At 35.1% G+C, this 15,696-nt stretch overlaps 1 protein-coding gene across 1 annotated transcript in view; it reads left to right on the forward strand.

Moving 5' to 3' along the window:
• LOC140452974 (zwei Ig domain protein zig-8-like) overlaps nt 1-15,696 on the forward strand; it is a 28,338-nt gene that overhangs the window by 8,651 nt on the left and 3,991 nt on the right. Inside the window, exons 2-3 of the mRNA XM_072547287.1 lie at nt 11,301-11,511; nt 14,625-14,752. Coding sequence (XP_072403388.1) covers nt 11,301-11,511; nt 14,625-14,752 — 339 coding nt within the window. The remainder of the gene's footprint in view (nt 1-11,300; nt 11,512-14,624; nt 14,753-15,696) is intronic.

The following is a 15,696-nucleotide window of genomic DNA, read 5'->3' on the forward strand; positions in this document are numbered from 1 at the left end:
AATGGTAGAGTTAGTAAACTATTCCAAGATTAAACACTAGTATAAGTTGGGAGCATAGTTATTTGGGGTGGTTTCGCTAAATAATTTAATTTTTTATTTAGTTTTATTTTGATTTTTTAAGTATAACTCAAAAATCATAGTTATTTGAGGTGGTTTCCAAATATTTACTATTTTTGTTGGGAATAAGTCACTAAGGTGCCCTTCATAGCGACTTTTTTTTACACAAACATTACAGGCAACGGTTAAAGGCAAATGGCATAAAAGGAAAGACACTGAAAAAGGCAGTTTAGATTTTCCGTTTAGTGCGTTTGAAAAATTCCAATAAAATCGATCTAATAGTTGGATTTCGACTACCTAAATAGAGAATAGAAGCAACGTTCTGCGACAGTATGATTTTTTGTTGGGAGATAGCTTGAAATAAAAATTTTATGGCTTCTTAATTATACCGACATTGAAACATCCAGTGGTTAAGGTCGTCATAACTGCCATTACATTCACATAATATCAGTTTCGGAAAGTTTTATTTTATATAAGTAAGCGTTTACTGTAGCATATCCAAAAAGGCATCTAACGTACATAGTATAAATCTTCCGAGAGATGGGGTTTCTGTAATTTGGGGGAGTAGATGGAAGAGTTTGATATATACTGCAGTATGTATTTTTGTTACTGTTAGTAAAGGATTGCTACTCAATTCCCCAATTAAGTCTAACATGTTTCTTCCTAGCTGAAACTAAATCCCATTTGGGCAACTCGTTGTATTCTATACCCACTAAAGTAGCGTCTTTACCCAAATAGTCTACTTTTTCATTTCCTGTAATATTAGAGCGACCTTTAACCCACACAAAGTTAACAATTCTTTTTAGAGAAGTTAGGATCCTTCGCTTTTCAAGCGCATCTACAATTAGTCTGTTGGTATATATGTGTTTAGAGAAGTGTCTTAATGCTAGGAGGATGGACTGTTAGTCAGATAAAATTATATATCGTTCGAAATTTAATGTGCTATTAATCCAATCCAACACCTTGACAATGGCTACCAATTCAGCTGTGAATATTGAGCAATTCCGAGGAGGAGGTTGTCAATCCTCTACCGGACGCGTCCCCAGGTGGCGGATAGGGAAATGCCTCCCAGATATGGGTGGTATCGGGGAAATGAAATACCCGACGCGGACCAAAACTGACAACAGTAGCGTCTGACCCAGAGTGGGCGGCTGCAAACAGCGTCTGACCCAGAGTGGGCGGCTGAACAATAGGTCCTCCAAAAGGGGGTTGTGGCGTTAGGCGTTAGCAACCTAGCACACTTAAAAAAATCCAAGGGCTAACGAACAATTGGCAGAAATGAAAAATTTTAAAATTAATCCCCGGGTGGCAATCCACACCTCCGAAGGAGGGAGCCCCATCGGATACGGGGGGGGGGGCACTTCTGCTTTGAGTTCAACAAACCCGGCTTCGAAACTCAACCAAAGACAGAGAAAACTAAGAATCGGCACATGGAATGTGCAGGGCTGGAGAACAAAAGCCAGTGAAGTAACATCAGAATTCGAAAAGATGAATCTCGATATCCTCGTCACAACGGAAACAAAAAAGAAAGGAAACGGCACGGAAAGAATAGGGGAACTAATCCATTATTGGAGCGGAGTAGAAAAGAAAGACCGCGCAAAAGCTGGAGTTGGAATTCTACTAAAGAAAAAATGGGAAAAATCTATAGACGATTGGGAACCCATAAACGAGAGAATTGCCAAACTGAAAATCAAGATGTATGGTAGAGAAATTATAATACTAGCAACATACGGTCCAACGGAAGACAGTCCAGCCAATGAGAAAGAACGATTTATCGAACAACTTCAGGAACAAATGGATAAGAGAAAACCTAAACAAGAAACAATAATAGTGGGGGATCTAAATGGAAGAGTCGGAAGAAAAGACAATGAAAGAACAGTTGGTCCATTTGGAGAAGACACAATTAACGACAACGGAGAAAGATTGGTAGAACTATGTGAAGTAAATGATTTGAAAATTATGAACGGATTCTACAAACACAAAAATATACATAAGTACACATGGACTCAAGAGACAAGAAAACTAAGATCCATTATTGACTACATTATCATGAACCACAAAAGCTCCATCAAAGTGAAAGACACCAGAGTGAAAAGAGGGGCAGAGTGTGGAACAGATCACAAACTTGTGGTGACATGGATGGAATTCCCCTATATCTGGACAAAACAAAAACATACATCGATTGTTACAACGGGAACGACAATAAACGAAAAGAAGCTCAAATTACATCTATTGCAGGAAGAATCAATAAAAGATTTATACAAAAGAAGACTAGACCAAAAACTAGAAGAATTCAGATATGACACGTTAGATGAAATGCATGAACACATAAAAACCTGCCTGATTTCAGCGGCCTTAGAAGCTCTTGGAGAAGACGACCAAAGGAACACCCATCAGAATATCAAATTAAGGGAAGACACATTGAAATGCATAAAAGAAAAGAAAAAACTACACATAAAATACCTAAACACCAAAAAACAGGAAGACTTAGACCTATATAGAGCGAAAAACAGAGAGGTAAAGAAAAAAGTAACAAATGAAAAGAACGAACGATGGGAACAAGCATGCACAGAGATAGAACGACATATCGGAGGAACGAGAAATTCAGAATCATGGCGAATATTAAAAGCACTTCAACGAAATAAGACAGAGAAAACCCAGATCGGCAAAATTAGTGAAAACGAGTGGCAAGAATACTACGTAGAACTACTTACAGAAAACCGTCCCCAATTTCAGGAAGAGAATATAGAACATACAGGAAATGGGGCATACGACCAGATAGAAATAAGCCTGGCAGAAGTTAAGAGAGCAATCAAGACATTGAAGAACAAAAAAGCTAAAGGACCCGGAGGAATACCAAACGAACTAATTAAAAACGGAACGGAAAAGATATTCCGCATGCTACATAGAATGTTCGAAAGAGGACTAAATGGAGAAGAAATACCTGCGGAATGGACACAAGCATACATCACATCCATACATAAGAAAGGAAACAGGAAAAAATGTGAAAACTATAGAGGAATTAGTATAATATCGTCGGTAGGTAGACTTTACGGGAAAATTATTAAGGAAAAACTAGAAACTGAAATAATAGGAAAAATTGGAGAAGACCAAGCAGGGTTTACAGTAGGAAAATCATGCCTAGATCATACGTACACATTAGAACAACTGATAGAGAAGAAAATGGCAAAACGTAGACCGGTCCATCTGGCCTTTGTTGATCTAAAGAAAGCATATGACTCAATACCTAGAGTCAAATTATGGGAAGCAATGAATGATCTCGGAATCCGACAAACACTAATAAAAGCAGTTAAAGCATTATACAAAGAAAACAAAGTAGCTATTAAATGTGGAAATAAAGCCTACAATCCATTTAAGACGACAAAAGGACTTCTACAAGGCTGTGCTACGTCGCCTACTCTGTTTAAAATATTCTTGGAAAAGACACTCAAACCATGGAGGAGAAAGTGCGAAAGAATGGGCATACCAGTAAGAGACGAATACCTATACACCTTAAGTTTTGCCGACGATCAAGTAGTCATCGCACAAGATGAAGAAGATCTCAGCTTTATGCTCAGAAAACTAGAAGAAGAATATAAAAACAACGAAATGGAAATAAACTTAGAGAAAACCGAATACCTAACAACAGAAAACAAGGATATGAGAAACCTAGAGATAGAAGAGGGAAGACAAATAAATGGAACAGATAAATTCAAGTATTTAGGAACCATAATATCGAACCAGGGAACAACAGAAGAAGATATAAACAACAGACTGAGACAAACAAGAAACTGTATAAGACAACTAAACTCAGTGTTGTGGGATAAGAACATTACGATAAAGACAAAAAAGAGAATATATAATACCCTGACAAGAAGTATCCTGACATATGGGTCCGAAAACTGGACAATAAACAAGAGAAATAGAGGTAGAATAAGAGCAGTAGAAATGGAGTTCCTGAGGAGAAGCTGTAGACTTACAAAAAGAGACAGAATTGAAAACGCAGAGATTAAGCGGAGAATGGGAGTGCAATCAGACATAATCGACTATATAGAGGAGAAGAGACTATCCTGGTACGGCCACGTCAGAAGAGCGGACAGAGGACGCTGGATAAACAAAATCACAGAATGGAGCCCGATTGGAAGAAGAAAGAGAGGAAGACCCCGAAGGTCATTCAGAGATGAAATCGACGAGGCTATGGAGAAAAGAACCCTGCGAGATGGAGACTGGAATGACAGGGAAAATTAGAGTAAACGGTTGAGTGACGGAAGACAGTGAAAACTGTGGAAATCCTTAGTAGTAGTAGTAATATTGAGCAATCTGATTTTAATTTGTACTGAAAATAATCTTGAATATTGTCTATGTAAATGGCACAGCCAACACCAGCAGGCGATTTTGAGCCATCCGTATAAATTTTACAAGAATTTTTACAGTCTTCCAGCTTGTTCTGTACTACTAAATCTTCGTGAACAATTGAAACAGATAAAGGGATTACTACAGCGGGTTTATATTCATATAGTATGTCATAATTGGAGCTAAAGAATGGAATCTCCTCTGCATTAAATGAATATTGTGATAAATTGAAAAAAGCAACAGCTAGAGTTGGAGAGTTTTTATTTGCCCACCATTTGTTTGTTAGGTTTTCAACAGAGAGACAAGAAATTTTTTGTAATAAGCCGTTTTGATTATTAAACTGGCATTTAAGAATAAATTTTTCTGCCAAAAATAGACGTCTTAAATGTAAAGGTGGCTCGTTACATTCTGCCAAAAGGGCTGATGTGGGAGTAGATTTGAGAACTCCTAGGACTAACCTTAAAGCTTTGTATTGTATTCAATCCACTTTAATCAAACGAGATGTTTTCGCTGAGCCCTGAGGTAACCCTTTGTTAACTATCCTTGGGCAATAAGTGAATTATGTAAACGAATATGGACTTGTCTATATAAGTTGATCAAGCAGCAGGTCGAGAATATGCACCAGAAATCCCAGATCCACAGATAAAGAAGCTGTATCGTGGTTTTTAGAATAAGTTAACTGGATATCTGTTGCCAAGTGTGAAATGCAATCCATAGTTCCTTTCCCTCTACGAAACCTAAGCTGACCTTCTGGGAAAGGTTGTTACTTTCCATCCACCATTCTAATCAATTTTTCATGATTCGTTCAAATGTTTTCAATATACATGACATAAGAGGTATCGGTCTTAGGACATTGGGATCATTAGCTTTTGGGATAGGTATTACAGACACTACTTCAAAGAATCACAGTTATCACCTTTAATTAGAATATTGTTAAAAATATCACGGAGAAATTGAAGTACTATTGTAGGCAAGTTATATATCATAAGATAATTGATACCATCAATCCCAGGGGAAAAACTCTTAGAATACTTGATATCAGCAGTTAGTTCATTGATACTAATAGGAGATAACAAAAAATGTGATTTAAATTTATCTTCAGTGGGATATATTGGAGAAGGAACATAGCAAGGAGCTATTTTATGAAACAAATTTTCAACGATATTTTCGTCGTGCACATACAGTTTTTTATTTTTTTTTATTTTCTTAATTCTATCCCATATATCAGTTGGATGAGTTTGTCTGTTTAGATTGAGACAGAAGTTGGCCCAACGATTTCTACATTTCTGTTTAAAGGTTCGTTTACATTTAGCATTTATTTTTGATATTCAGCAAAGTTTTCCAGACACATAGTTTGTTTGTACCCTTTGCATGCAATTTTTCTCTTATTCGATATCTCACGGCATTCCTCGTCTCACCATTTAGGTGATTTGAATGATATATTTGAGGATGGTCTTTGAATTTTGCAAGCTTTGTTGGCAGCATTCGTAATCTGTTCCAATAAAAATATACACATACCGTTGGTATCGATGCAGTTTGGTGGCGTGGAAAATAATTTCTCTATTTCAGCTGTATGTAAGGTCCAATTTGCTTCATTCATAGACCACCTATATAATGGGGACGTAATTGCATCATTGTGATAATAGTTATTAAGCGTAATACTGATTGGGTAATGATCTAATCCATACGTATCCTGACTAACACACCAATCAAGTGTAGGACATACCTTAGATGAAGCAATGGTAAGATCTACGGCAGATTTAGCCTGGCCAGGAGGGGAAATCCTTGTGGCAGATCCATCGTTTATTCAAACATGTATTATACATTTTAAAGTAGATGATTTTAAAATAATATTGTCAATATTTATCAGTTGCGTTCCTGGGACGACTTTATTAGAAGACAGTTCATTTACTTACATTAAATTCACTTTAACTTAAGAATATCCGTCAGAAAAATCATAGCATGTAATTTGTCTTTAAAAATACCACCAAATGCAACCATGACATTCAAATTCCCATGTTAGTGATCCCATAGTAAACCACGCGTAAAAAATCATCATGATACTATCCCTACTTGGTAAGTAGGTATAAGTATACCTACTTACCATGTAGGGATTATTCCCAACAGGCTTTATTGGCTTATTCCCAACAAAAATAGTAAATTGCATTAAGATGTCACAAAAAAACAGCTTCAGAACAAGATAAAAAATCATAGTTATTTGAGGTGGTTTTACTAAAATATTTATTTAAATTTATTTAAATTGTCCAAAAACTAGTACAAGTTAAAAATGATCAATATTTAGGGTGGTTTTGCTAAAATATTTATTTATATTATTTTAGGCGAGCGGTTTACCCCTTAAATGACGCTTAGAAACGAAATGTACCGACTACAATTGCATTTTTTAAAATTTTATCAAGTTGACCGGAAATTGTTATTAACAAATAACTTATAACAAAAAAACAATTTCCCGAAATGCTTCTAGTAAATTTTTTTAAATGTATTTAATCGAAGTAAATACTTTTTTTCTTGGGTATTTTTCAAAAATGCATATTATTCGAAATATTTGGTTCCATGTTTTGAGCAAGACAGAATCCATTTATCCTTGTCAAAATATTCTTACTTATACTTGAAGGTTTAAAGGTTATAAGGATTTTTATAGAATTGTAATTCATTTGGCATTTTTCGAAAAATTACTAAGATAGCAAAAGTATTTATTTCGATGAGATATGCTTAAAAATGTTTTTCGAAGCGATTCGGGAAAGTTCAAAATCATAGTTATTCCGAGTGGTTTTCTTCACGAGATTTTCGCATGTTTACGAAACCGTTGAAGTATGAGAAGCTCATGAGACGTCTTTTGGTAATGCGATTCTGTTAATTCGACTCTCCTTTTGAATCTTGGGCCCCGATTTCCATTTCCGACTCTATGTCCAATTTGTAGTTAAATGTTTAATGGCATATTGCTTTTTCTGGGGAATCATGGCGACATTTAATACAGTAGTTTCTTATTGCCTTCGGTGTCCATATAGCGTTAACCATTCATTTGTATATCCATCTTTGTAGCCGGCTTCTCAACCCCAGAACAAAAGAGTGCCCAGTAAGAGAAGGTAAATTAGTCGGTAAATTCTTATAGGATTGTCATACATAATAAGGCTTAAGCAACCTAATAGACATCATCATCATTAATGGCGTTACAACTCTTTATCAGTTTTTGTCGTTACCATTTTCTTAAATTTTTATCGGTCCTGTGCCACTATATCCCACTGTCTTACTCCCATTTTCTGCAGATCATCTTTAACTGTATGTTTCCACCATTCTGTTACACTATCTCCGCAAGAACTATTTGGCAAAATCGAAGGATTTAAAGTTTCCACATTAGCGATTTATTCACCTCTTTTTTTGTTAGCGTTCATATTTAGTATATATTAACCCACTAGACAGGAGTCTGAAACTTCTCTGACCCAAAATTAGACTTAAACTATAGTTTAACTGCGGAAGATGGTTAGAAAAAGAACTGTTAGTGGCTAAATGGGATATTATGCTCATATTCTTTAAATCAGGGGAGTCATCAAACTTGTCAAAAGCTAATAGGGACAAATAAAGAATGCTTAACTTATGGTGGGCGGGAAAAAAAATCAATGTTCATAGAAATAAATATATGTTTTAATAGTACAGTGTAATAAACATACACATAGTTAGACTCTTGTTTACGTACTGATCCTTGGCCGAGACTACTTTCAAAATTGACCGAACGTGAGCGGTATTAATACAGTTTCGGATAGGAGGTCTCCATTCGTAAAAGAAAATAATTGCTCGCACTGATAAGTACTTGCAAACATGGAAATAATTTCGTATGCAAATTTTCGAGTATTTTAGAATCTTGCCGGTAAATACTTGTAAGATTCAAGCTCAACCACTTGGTGTGGCTTCAAATGAATTTTGCCTTCAAATTTGAGTAACGCTAAATCACAATCTCTTGTATTTGCATCCTACTGGGTACTGTGTTTATATTTATTGAGAAAATCAAAGAAATCAAACAAAATTTGTCTTTCCAATAATTATAATCTTTAAACCTCTAAAATTGTTTCAAGTTTTGTTCAAAGATTTGAATTTTTTTTCTGCGGATTTTTGATACGATTTAGTATCACCTAAACTAGATTTGTTCTTATTTGCACGTTAAGAAGTGTTTGAGATCTTCATTTTCGGTTGATTTTTCCAAAGGAATCATTTACATTTGAATGCTTTATTTATACCAAGCACGTTCGTAATGATCTGATCCTTGCTTTGGAACAATAAATTTAAATTGAATAAGTGTTTGGTTATATCAACCATAAAAGATAAATCGTGCTACCATATTTAATCAAAGAACAAGCTTGTATCTCGATTTTTAGTTTGTACAAACTCTTTCATATTTCTTAATACATATTTCTTCTTTGAAATCCCAGAATTATTTGAGAACCTTGAAGAAAGATAACCAACGTACCTCGCTATGGTATGATAAACCTGAATTTCCGTTGATTTAAGCCTCTAGATCTTATAAAATTTATAAATTTTTTAAATATGACAAAACATTCTCCATTTTGATCACTTTCGTGCATAGTGTTTCTTGATTTTTAATGCAATACGGATGATAATTTTTGGACCATGAATTTTACTAAGCTTTTGTTGTAGTAATACTACGAAGCCCTTGTTTTTTCCGGTCATGGAAGGAGCTTCAACTGTCTTTTTGCAGAAGTTGAAAAACACTATTAAATATAGCATGTCCTGTAGTAGTACCATTCATCTGTATTAGCTTCAATAATTACTCAAAAATGGTTAAATCCTTTTCGCAAGCACAAATAAACACAGCTTATTGAGCTATGTCACCAACGTCCATAGTTTCATCATAGACGACGAAATAATTTTAAAAACTAGATGATTTTGCTTTGATCTGATCACTTAAATTGGCAGCCAAGTCGGTAATTCCTTCTGGAAGTGTATTTTGAGATAAAGAAATTATTTGAAAAGCCTTCGAATTTTCAGGACAAACAATTTCTGCAACTTTAATTAGACTAACTTGCATTTTCATTTACTTAAAATACTTATATATATATATATATATATATATATATATATATATATATATATATATATATATATATATATATATATTGTCAGCATCCAAAACATCCTTACAAACCCTTAATTCAGTGCATAATACTGCTATCCGCCTCTGTTTAGGAGCTTTTCGTAGCAGTCCAGCTGAGAGCCTCTACCGCGAAGCCAACGAACCCCCTCTTTGGCTTAGGAGCCAATATCTCCTCCTTTCTTATGCTGCCTTTACTTCAGCTAACCTTTCTAATCCAGTACAAACACTGCTGACATTACCCAACTATACTAGTACTCACCCTCCTGCTCCACGCATACACACTATCGCCCTCCTACTTCCAACTTTAATACCACATATAAATTTATCCCTAACTAACCCTCTCCCGATCCCGCAGAATTCTCCTTGGACCAAAACTTTATCGAAATTTAATGTGTCACTTACAAAGTTTAGTAAGGCAGAAACCAACCAGGATTTGATTAGGAAATCCTTACTAGAAATTCTTAATTTTAAGAAATTCGATCGGGTACTCTACACTGACGCATCAAAGAGCGAAACGGGGGTTGGTTGTGCGGTTACCACTACGGAAACAGTCGTTAGTTCATGTCAAATACCTGACACATGCAGCGTTCACACTGGTGAACTGTATGCTATTTACCAAGCCTTCAAACTCTGTACAGCACCCAATCAACATATTGCCATCTGTACAGACTCCTTTGCCTCTATCCAGTCCATCAATAATCTATTTACTAATCACCCTCTTGTAGAAAAAATCCATGACATTTACCAAAATATTATCATCCACGACATCCATATCACTATCATATGGATTCCCTCCCACATCGGGATTATGGGTAACGACAACGCCGATCGCTTTGCCAAAGAAACTGCTGTATCCAATTGTACACCACGCAATATACAAATTGCCAGTGACCTAAAAACTAATATAAAGAAACTCGTACGAAATTACTGGCAGAATCATTGGAAACAATCCAGTACATTTTTACACCACATAGATCAGACGATTGAGCGGTTCGTTATCCCTGGTATAACTAGAAATGAGATGGTTGTTGCTAGAAGATTGCGTATCGGTCACACCAGATTTACACATGGTCACCTAATGAATTCTACACCTAAGCCAATCTGCCACTATTGCCAATCTCCACTAAGCGTTCTACACATCCTTGTGGACTGCCCTCATTACAATAAACGACGCCAAGAACTAGGCATGAAGGACGACATCACAGATATATTATCGAACCAGAGCCAAGTCATCACAGCTATCCAGTTCCTGAAGCTAGAAAAAAAAGCTCAATTCCCACTTTATCTGGAAAATTCGATGTTCATCGGCGATTTTGCGCTTGATTACCGCTTGGCTTCGATATAGACATTGGTTGGTACTAATTTCGATTCTAATTCACATTTCTATTTTATTTTTACTTTGTTCATCTCGGGCCACATGCTACCTACGTGCCGCGAGTTTTGCACCCCTGATTTAGATGATGAGAAGGATGCACTAGTATTATATCCTTATCCAGATAAGGTACCTGATTGACATATCTGTAATTAAAAAGATTGGAAAGTGCAACTAAAATAATATCACAATAATCACTAAATTTTTGGCGTTATAGTATATATTACACAACACTTTTGTGACTTAGAAATTAGTGAAGAGCGGATTTTACTACGGCCAGGATATTTTATTATGGATTTTTTACATATGTTCGTCCACAATCAAGAAAAAATATTTCAATCTTAGCATGGTGAACCAAGTTAAATAATTTTTAACAAAGATTTATGTTTTCAGGTATCATGGATCAGACACAGAGACATTCATATCCTCACAGTATCTAGCTACACCTACACCAGCGATCAGCGTTTTCAAGCAAATCACCATCCTGAAACGGACGACTGGACTTTACAGATCAAATGGGCTCAAAAGAGAGATGCTGGCACTTATGAATGCCAGATTAGTACTCAACCAGTAAAAAGTTATTTCGTCGTCTTAAATGTAGTCGGTAAGTTGTTTTCTATTTTATTAAAAATTGTCGTGAAGCTATTTCTTACTCAATTTTACAAACAAAACTAATCTGATTTAGTCTAATGTAAAAATATTATTATGCTCAATTTCACATTGCACACATCGTCTGCAGCCATTAGATGTAGGTTTTATGAAGCCACTGAGTACTTACTGTAGTAATAATGTGAAAAAATGGTTAAAAGCCACCCAGATTGTGTGATGACTCAATTCCAAACGGCAACACTATTCGGACTGGCAATTGTAGCTACAGGCACAATGAAAACTGCGATAAATGCATATAGAGCAACAGGAATCTGGCCTATAGATCAAAATATTTTTACCAATGTAGATTTCATGCTGATAGAAGCTGCTGATAGCTGATAGAATTCAGCTGTACCAGCTGAAACTAGAAATAATCCGGAAGGCAATACATGCTCTAAAACTTGTCTGCTAGCATCCAACGATTCGCAAAATTATTCTCAAGTAATTCAGTTTACTGTTTACTATACCAAGAAATAACAAATGCAGAAGTAACTATGGCCATTAAGCGAATTAAAGATGCAAAATCGCCAGGACCTGATAAAGTACATGGTGAAATCTTAAAGCTATTAGAGGCACACCAAATCACGGCTCTTACAAAGCTATTCAACAGCATATATGAGACTGGCCACCTACCAAAAGATTGGCTACTATCAATATTCAATTCACTTTCCAAAACCGCCAGGAAATGTGAAGAAAATAGATTAATTAGTTTGATGAGCCTTGTCCTTAAAATACTCTTTACTGTCATTTACTCGAGAATATACGCCAAATTAGAAGAACACCCAAGTGAAGTTCAATGAATATATGCAGCAAATGCTCAATCACTTAACTGAAGAAAAAAAAGAAGTAGAAGGTAAATGCAGTGATAGCATGCTATTTTTGTTAAATTTCAGCCATTTAAGGACTGATTTTGAAGAAAAAAAAGAAGCAGAAGGTAAATGCAGTGATAGCCTTCTATTTTTGTTAAGTTTCAGCCATTTAAGGACTGATTTTGAAGAAAAAAAAGAAGCAGAAGGTAAATGCAGTGATAGCCTGCTATTTTTGTTAAGTTCCAGCCATTTAAGGACTGGTTTTGAAGAGAAAAAAAGAAGCAGAAGGTAAATGCAGTGACAGCCTACTATTTTTGTTAAGTTTCAGCCATTTAAGGACTGATTTTGAAGAAAAAAAAGAAGCAGAAGGTAAATGCAGTGATAGCCTTCTATTTTTGTTAAGTTTCAGCCATTTAAGGACTGATTTTGAAGAAAAAAAAGAAGCAGAAGGTAAATGCAGTGATAGCCTGCTATTTTTGTTAAGTTCCAGCCATTTAAGGACTGGTTTTGAAGAGAAAAAAAGAAGCAGAAGGTAAATGCAGTGACAGCCTACTATTTTTGTTAAGTTTCAGCCATTTAAGGACTGATTTTGAAGAAAAAAAAGAAGCAGAAAGTAAATGCAGTGATAGCCTGCTATTTTTGTTAAGTTTCAGCCATTTAAGGACTGGTTTTGGATAGACATTACCTTTTTGGCCTCATTCATTTTTCTGAGGTATAGGAGTTTGATGTATTAATAAATATTGTTTTGCTAATTTTTTTAATTAGGATTTTATACAATACTTTATCAAATTCTATATCTACATCCAATATTAAAGTAGAACAGATCTTCCATTATGATGATATGCCTAATTCGTTCTTGGATTCGTTATTTCTGTTTTTAAATTTGAAAATAAATTACGTAAATCGACATGAACTATTGAAAATATTTAATACAACCAAAACAACTAAAATTGTAGCAGCAGAAACTACTAAATAAAATAGTTCGACACAAAAATCGACATAAACCTGTCTGGGTAAACAGAGAGAAAAATTGGCCGTTGAGCTTCAGATTTAATGATACAATTTATTTTTGATATTTTATACAACACTTTGTGTTGTGATTTAAAGAGGATATAAAAGAAAAATATATTTCGAATCAGCGATCAAAGACATAACATATTGGGAAACTGTGAGTCGAATTAGAAATTTTCGGAAATACGTCGCAACATCTTTCTACGTTATTCATTTCTTTTTATAAGAGTATGTGAATGTCTTAGTCCCATAGTATTTAAGAATAGTAATAGCAAATGACCATATTTGTTATCATAGTTTGACACCAATTAAACTATTGTTACATACAACTTAAAAACAATTTCCAAATAAAGATCTGACATTTTTAACAAGATCAAATATTATATATATATATATATATATATATATATATATATATATTAAGTTGTTCTATATTTAGTTCGCTATAAACCAGCACAATGAGGAGGTGTATGAGAAATGACGGGCCTAGTATCGAATAATAGTTAAATAGTATTTACGTTAGTTATTAGTAAATACTTCTATTGGCTAAAAATACAGTTTCAAAAATAAAATATAACAGGTTACTTACACTTTTACACTTAGAAAACCTGGCGTCACCTGGCATCTGAGTGGAATATGCTGGGCATTCTAATGGATAGAGACATTGGATGGGTCTGAAAAACTGTCCTCTTTCTGTAGCGTTTATAACTAGTCGAATCTAAATAATCCTTACCATGAAGAATATCGATTACATCACCAATAAGCCAATTGTCTTGGTGATTGAGATTCCTCTTAACTGACCGAGATACTCACTTTGAAATCTTCACCTAAGATGCTTCAATAATTTTTGTATATGCAAAGCTTTTCTGGATAAAGTTCTCTCATCTACTGCATCATAATCAGGAATATCATCCTCTGCCTAACCTCTAAAAAACATCTGTGGTGTTATAGTTACCAATTAATTAGCATCTGTTGAAGGTCAGGTCAGTGGTCGAGAATTTATAACAGATTCTCAATCACATTTGACAGTTAATAGACTCAATAATCAAACGACACATGATCCAATATATAGTTACTTCAATATGCCTATAAGCCGTTTCCAAAAATAATTTCCCGTCTGCCAATAAATAATCTGCCAATTTTTTTATTGATTGAAATAATTTCAAACAAAGCTAAAGCCGTTATTGAGAAAACTAAGTAAATACAGTGTTTCAATTCATTATGTTTAAATTCTTTGCTTTTTTTACAGTACCGACAGCTCAGATTCTAGGAGGACCAGATTTACATGTCGATAAAGGTAGTACCATCAACCTAACCTGCTTCATAAGATTTAGTCCTGAGCCACCAGCCTATATCTTTTGGTATCATCACGACAATGTAAGTACAAATGTTGGATATTTAACGATTAAAATTATAGTTTTAGAATATTGTGACCATTTTACTGAAAATATGGGTTGATTACTACTCGAAATGTCTACCTATTAATAGAGAATAATAATCAATAAGTGTATTTAATCCAGTTATCTCTCTCTCTCTTTCAGTTTGGAGGGGAGATCTAATAAACACGTCACTTGTGTGATTACTTTTTTAATCTTCTCGAAGGCGCTATTTTAGCGTATTGTTTCGTGTAATAAACCTGTACGGACTATTTTGATCTTCTCTCTCTTTAAAAGTTTTGGTGGCAAAATTTCTACTTCGTATAAAAATTACAATTTTTTACATTTTTTGATAATTTTTTTAAGCAGACTTTCACCGATATTACCTTGGATCACTAAATTAATAGTTTGAACAAATCAAGGAAGCCTTACTTAGATATTTCATTGTCTATATTCCACTCAAAAAGCAGCCCTGGAAACTGACCCCTGTGGCACCACAGCCGTGATATCCATAATCACACCCCTCTCAACTCAGGATCCTTCTCTCAGATAGATAGTCCGAGACCAGGTTCCTTCAGTAACCAGGAAAGTTTCCATCCTCAACCACTTTTCATAACTGTTCCCCATTGCAATGAATTGAAGACGTTCCTAACGTCTAGCAGAAGTAAAGCGGTCCATTTTTGGTTGCGGGTCTCCATATTCAACACTCTGTGCACTCCCAACAGTGCATCAGCGGTGATAACATTATTACTGCCCGGAGGATAAGCCTCTATACCTTTCAATCGCTTCATCGATTCTCCCGCTCAGCATTCTCTGGAACAGTTTACACATACAAGGAAAGAGGCAAATAGGTCGATATTTTTCCTCTCCTTTATGCAGGAGTATAGGTTTTGATGTTTTCCAGTTTGCGGGAAAGATCTGTCCAATGAGGACAGCGTTTACATT

This window comes from Diabrotica undecimpunctata, chromosome 11 (genome assembly GCF_040954645.1).
Source record: "Diabrotica undecimpunctata isolate CICGRU chromosome 11, icDiaUnde3, whole genome shotgun sequence".
NCBI lineage: Eukaryota > Metazoa > Arthropoda > Insecta > Coleoptera > Chrysomelidae > Diabrotica > Diabrotica undecimpunctata.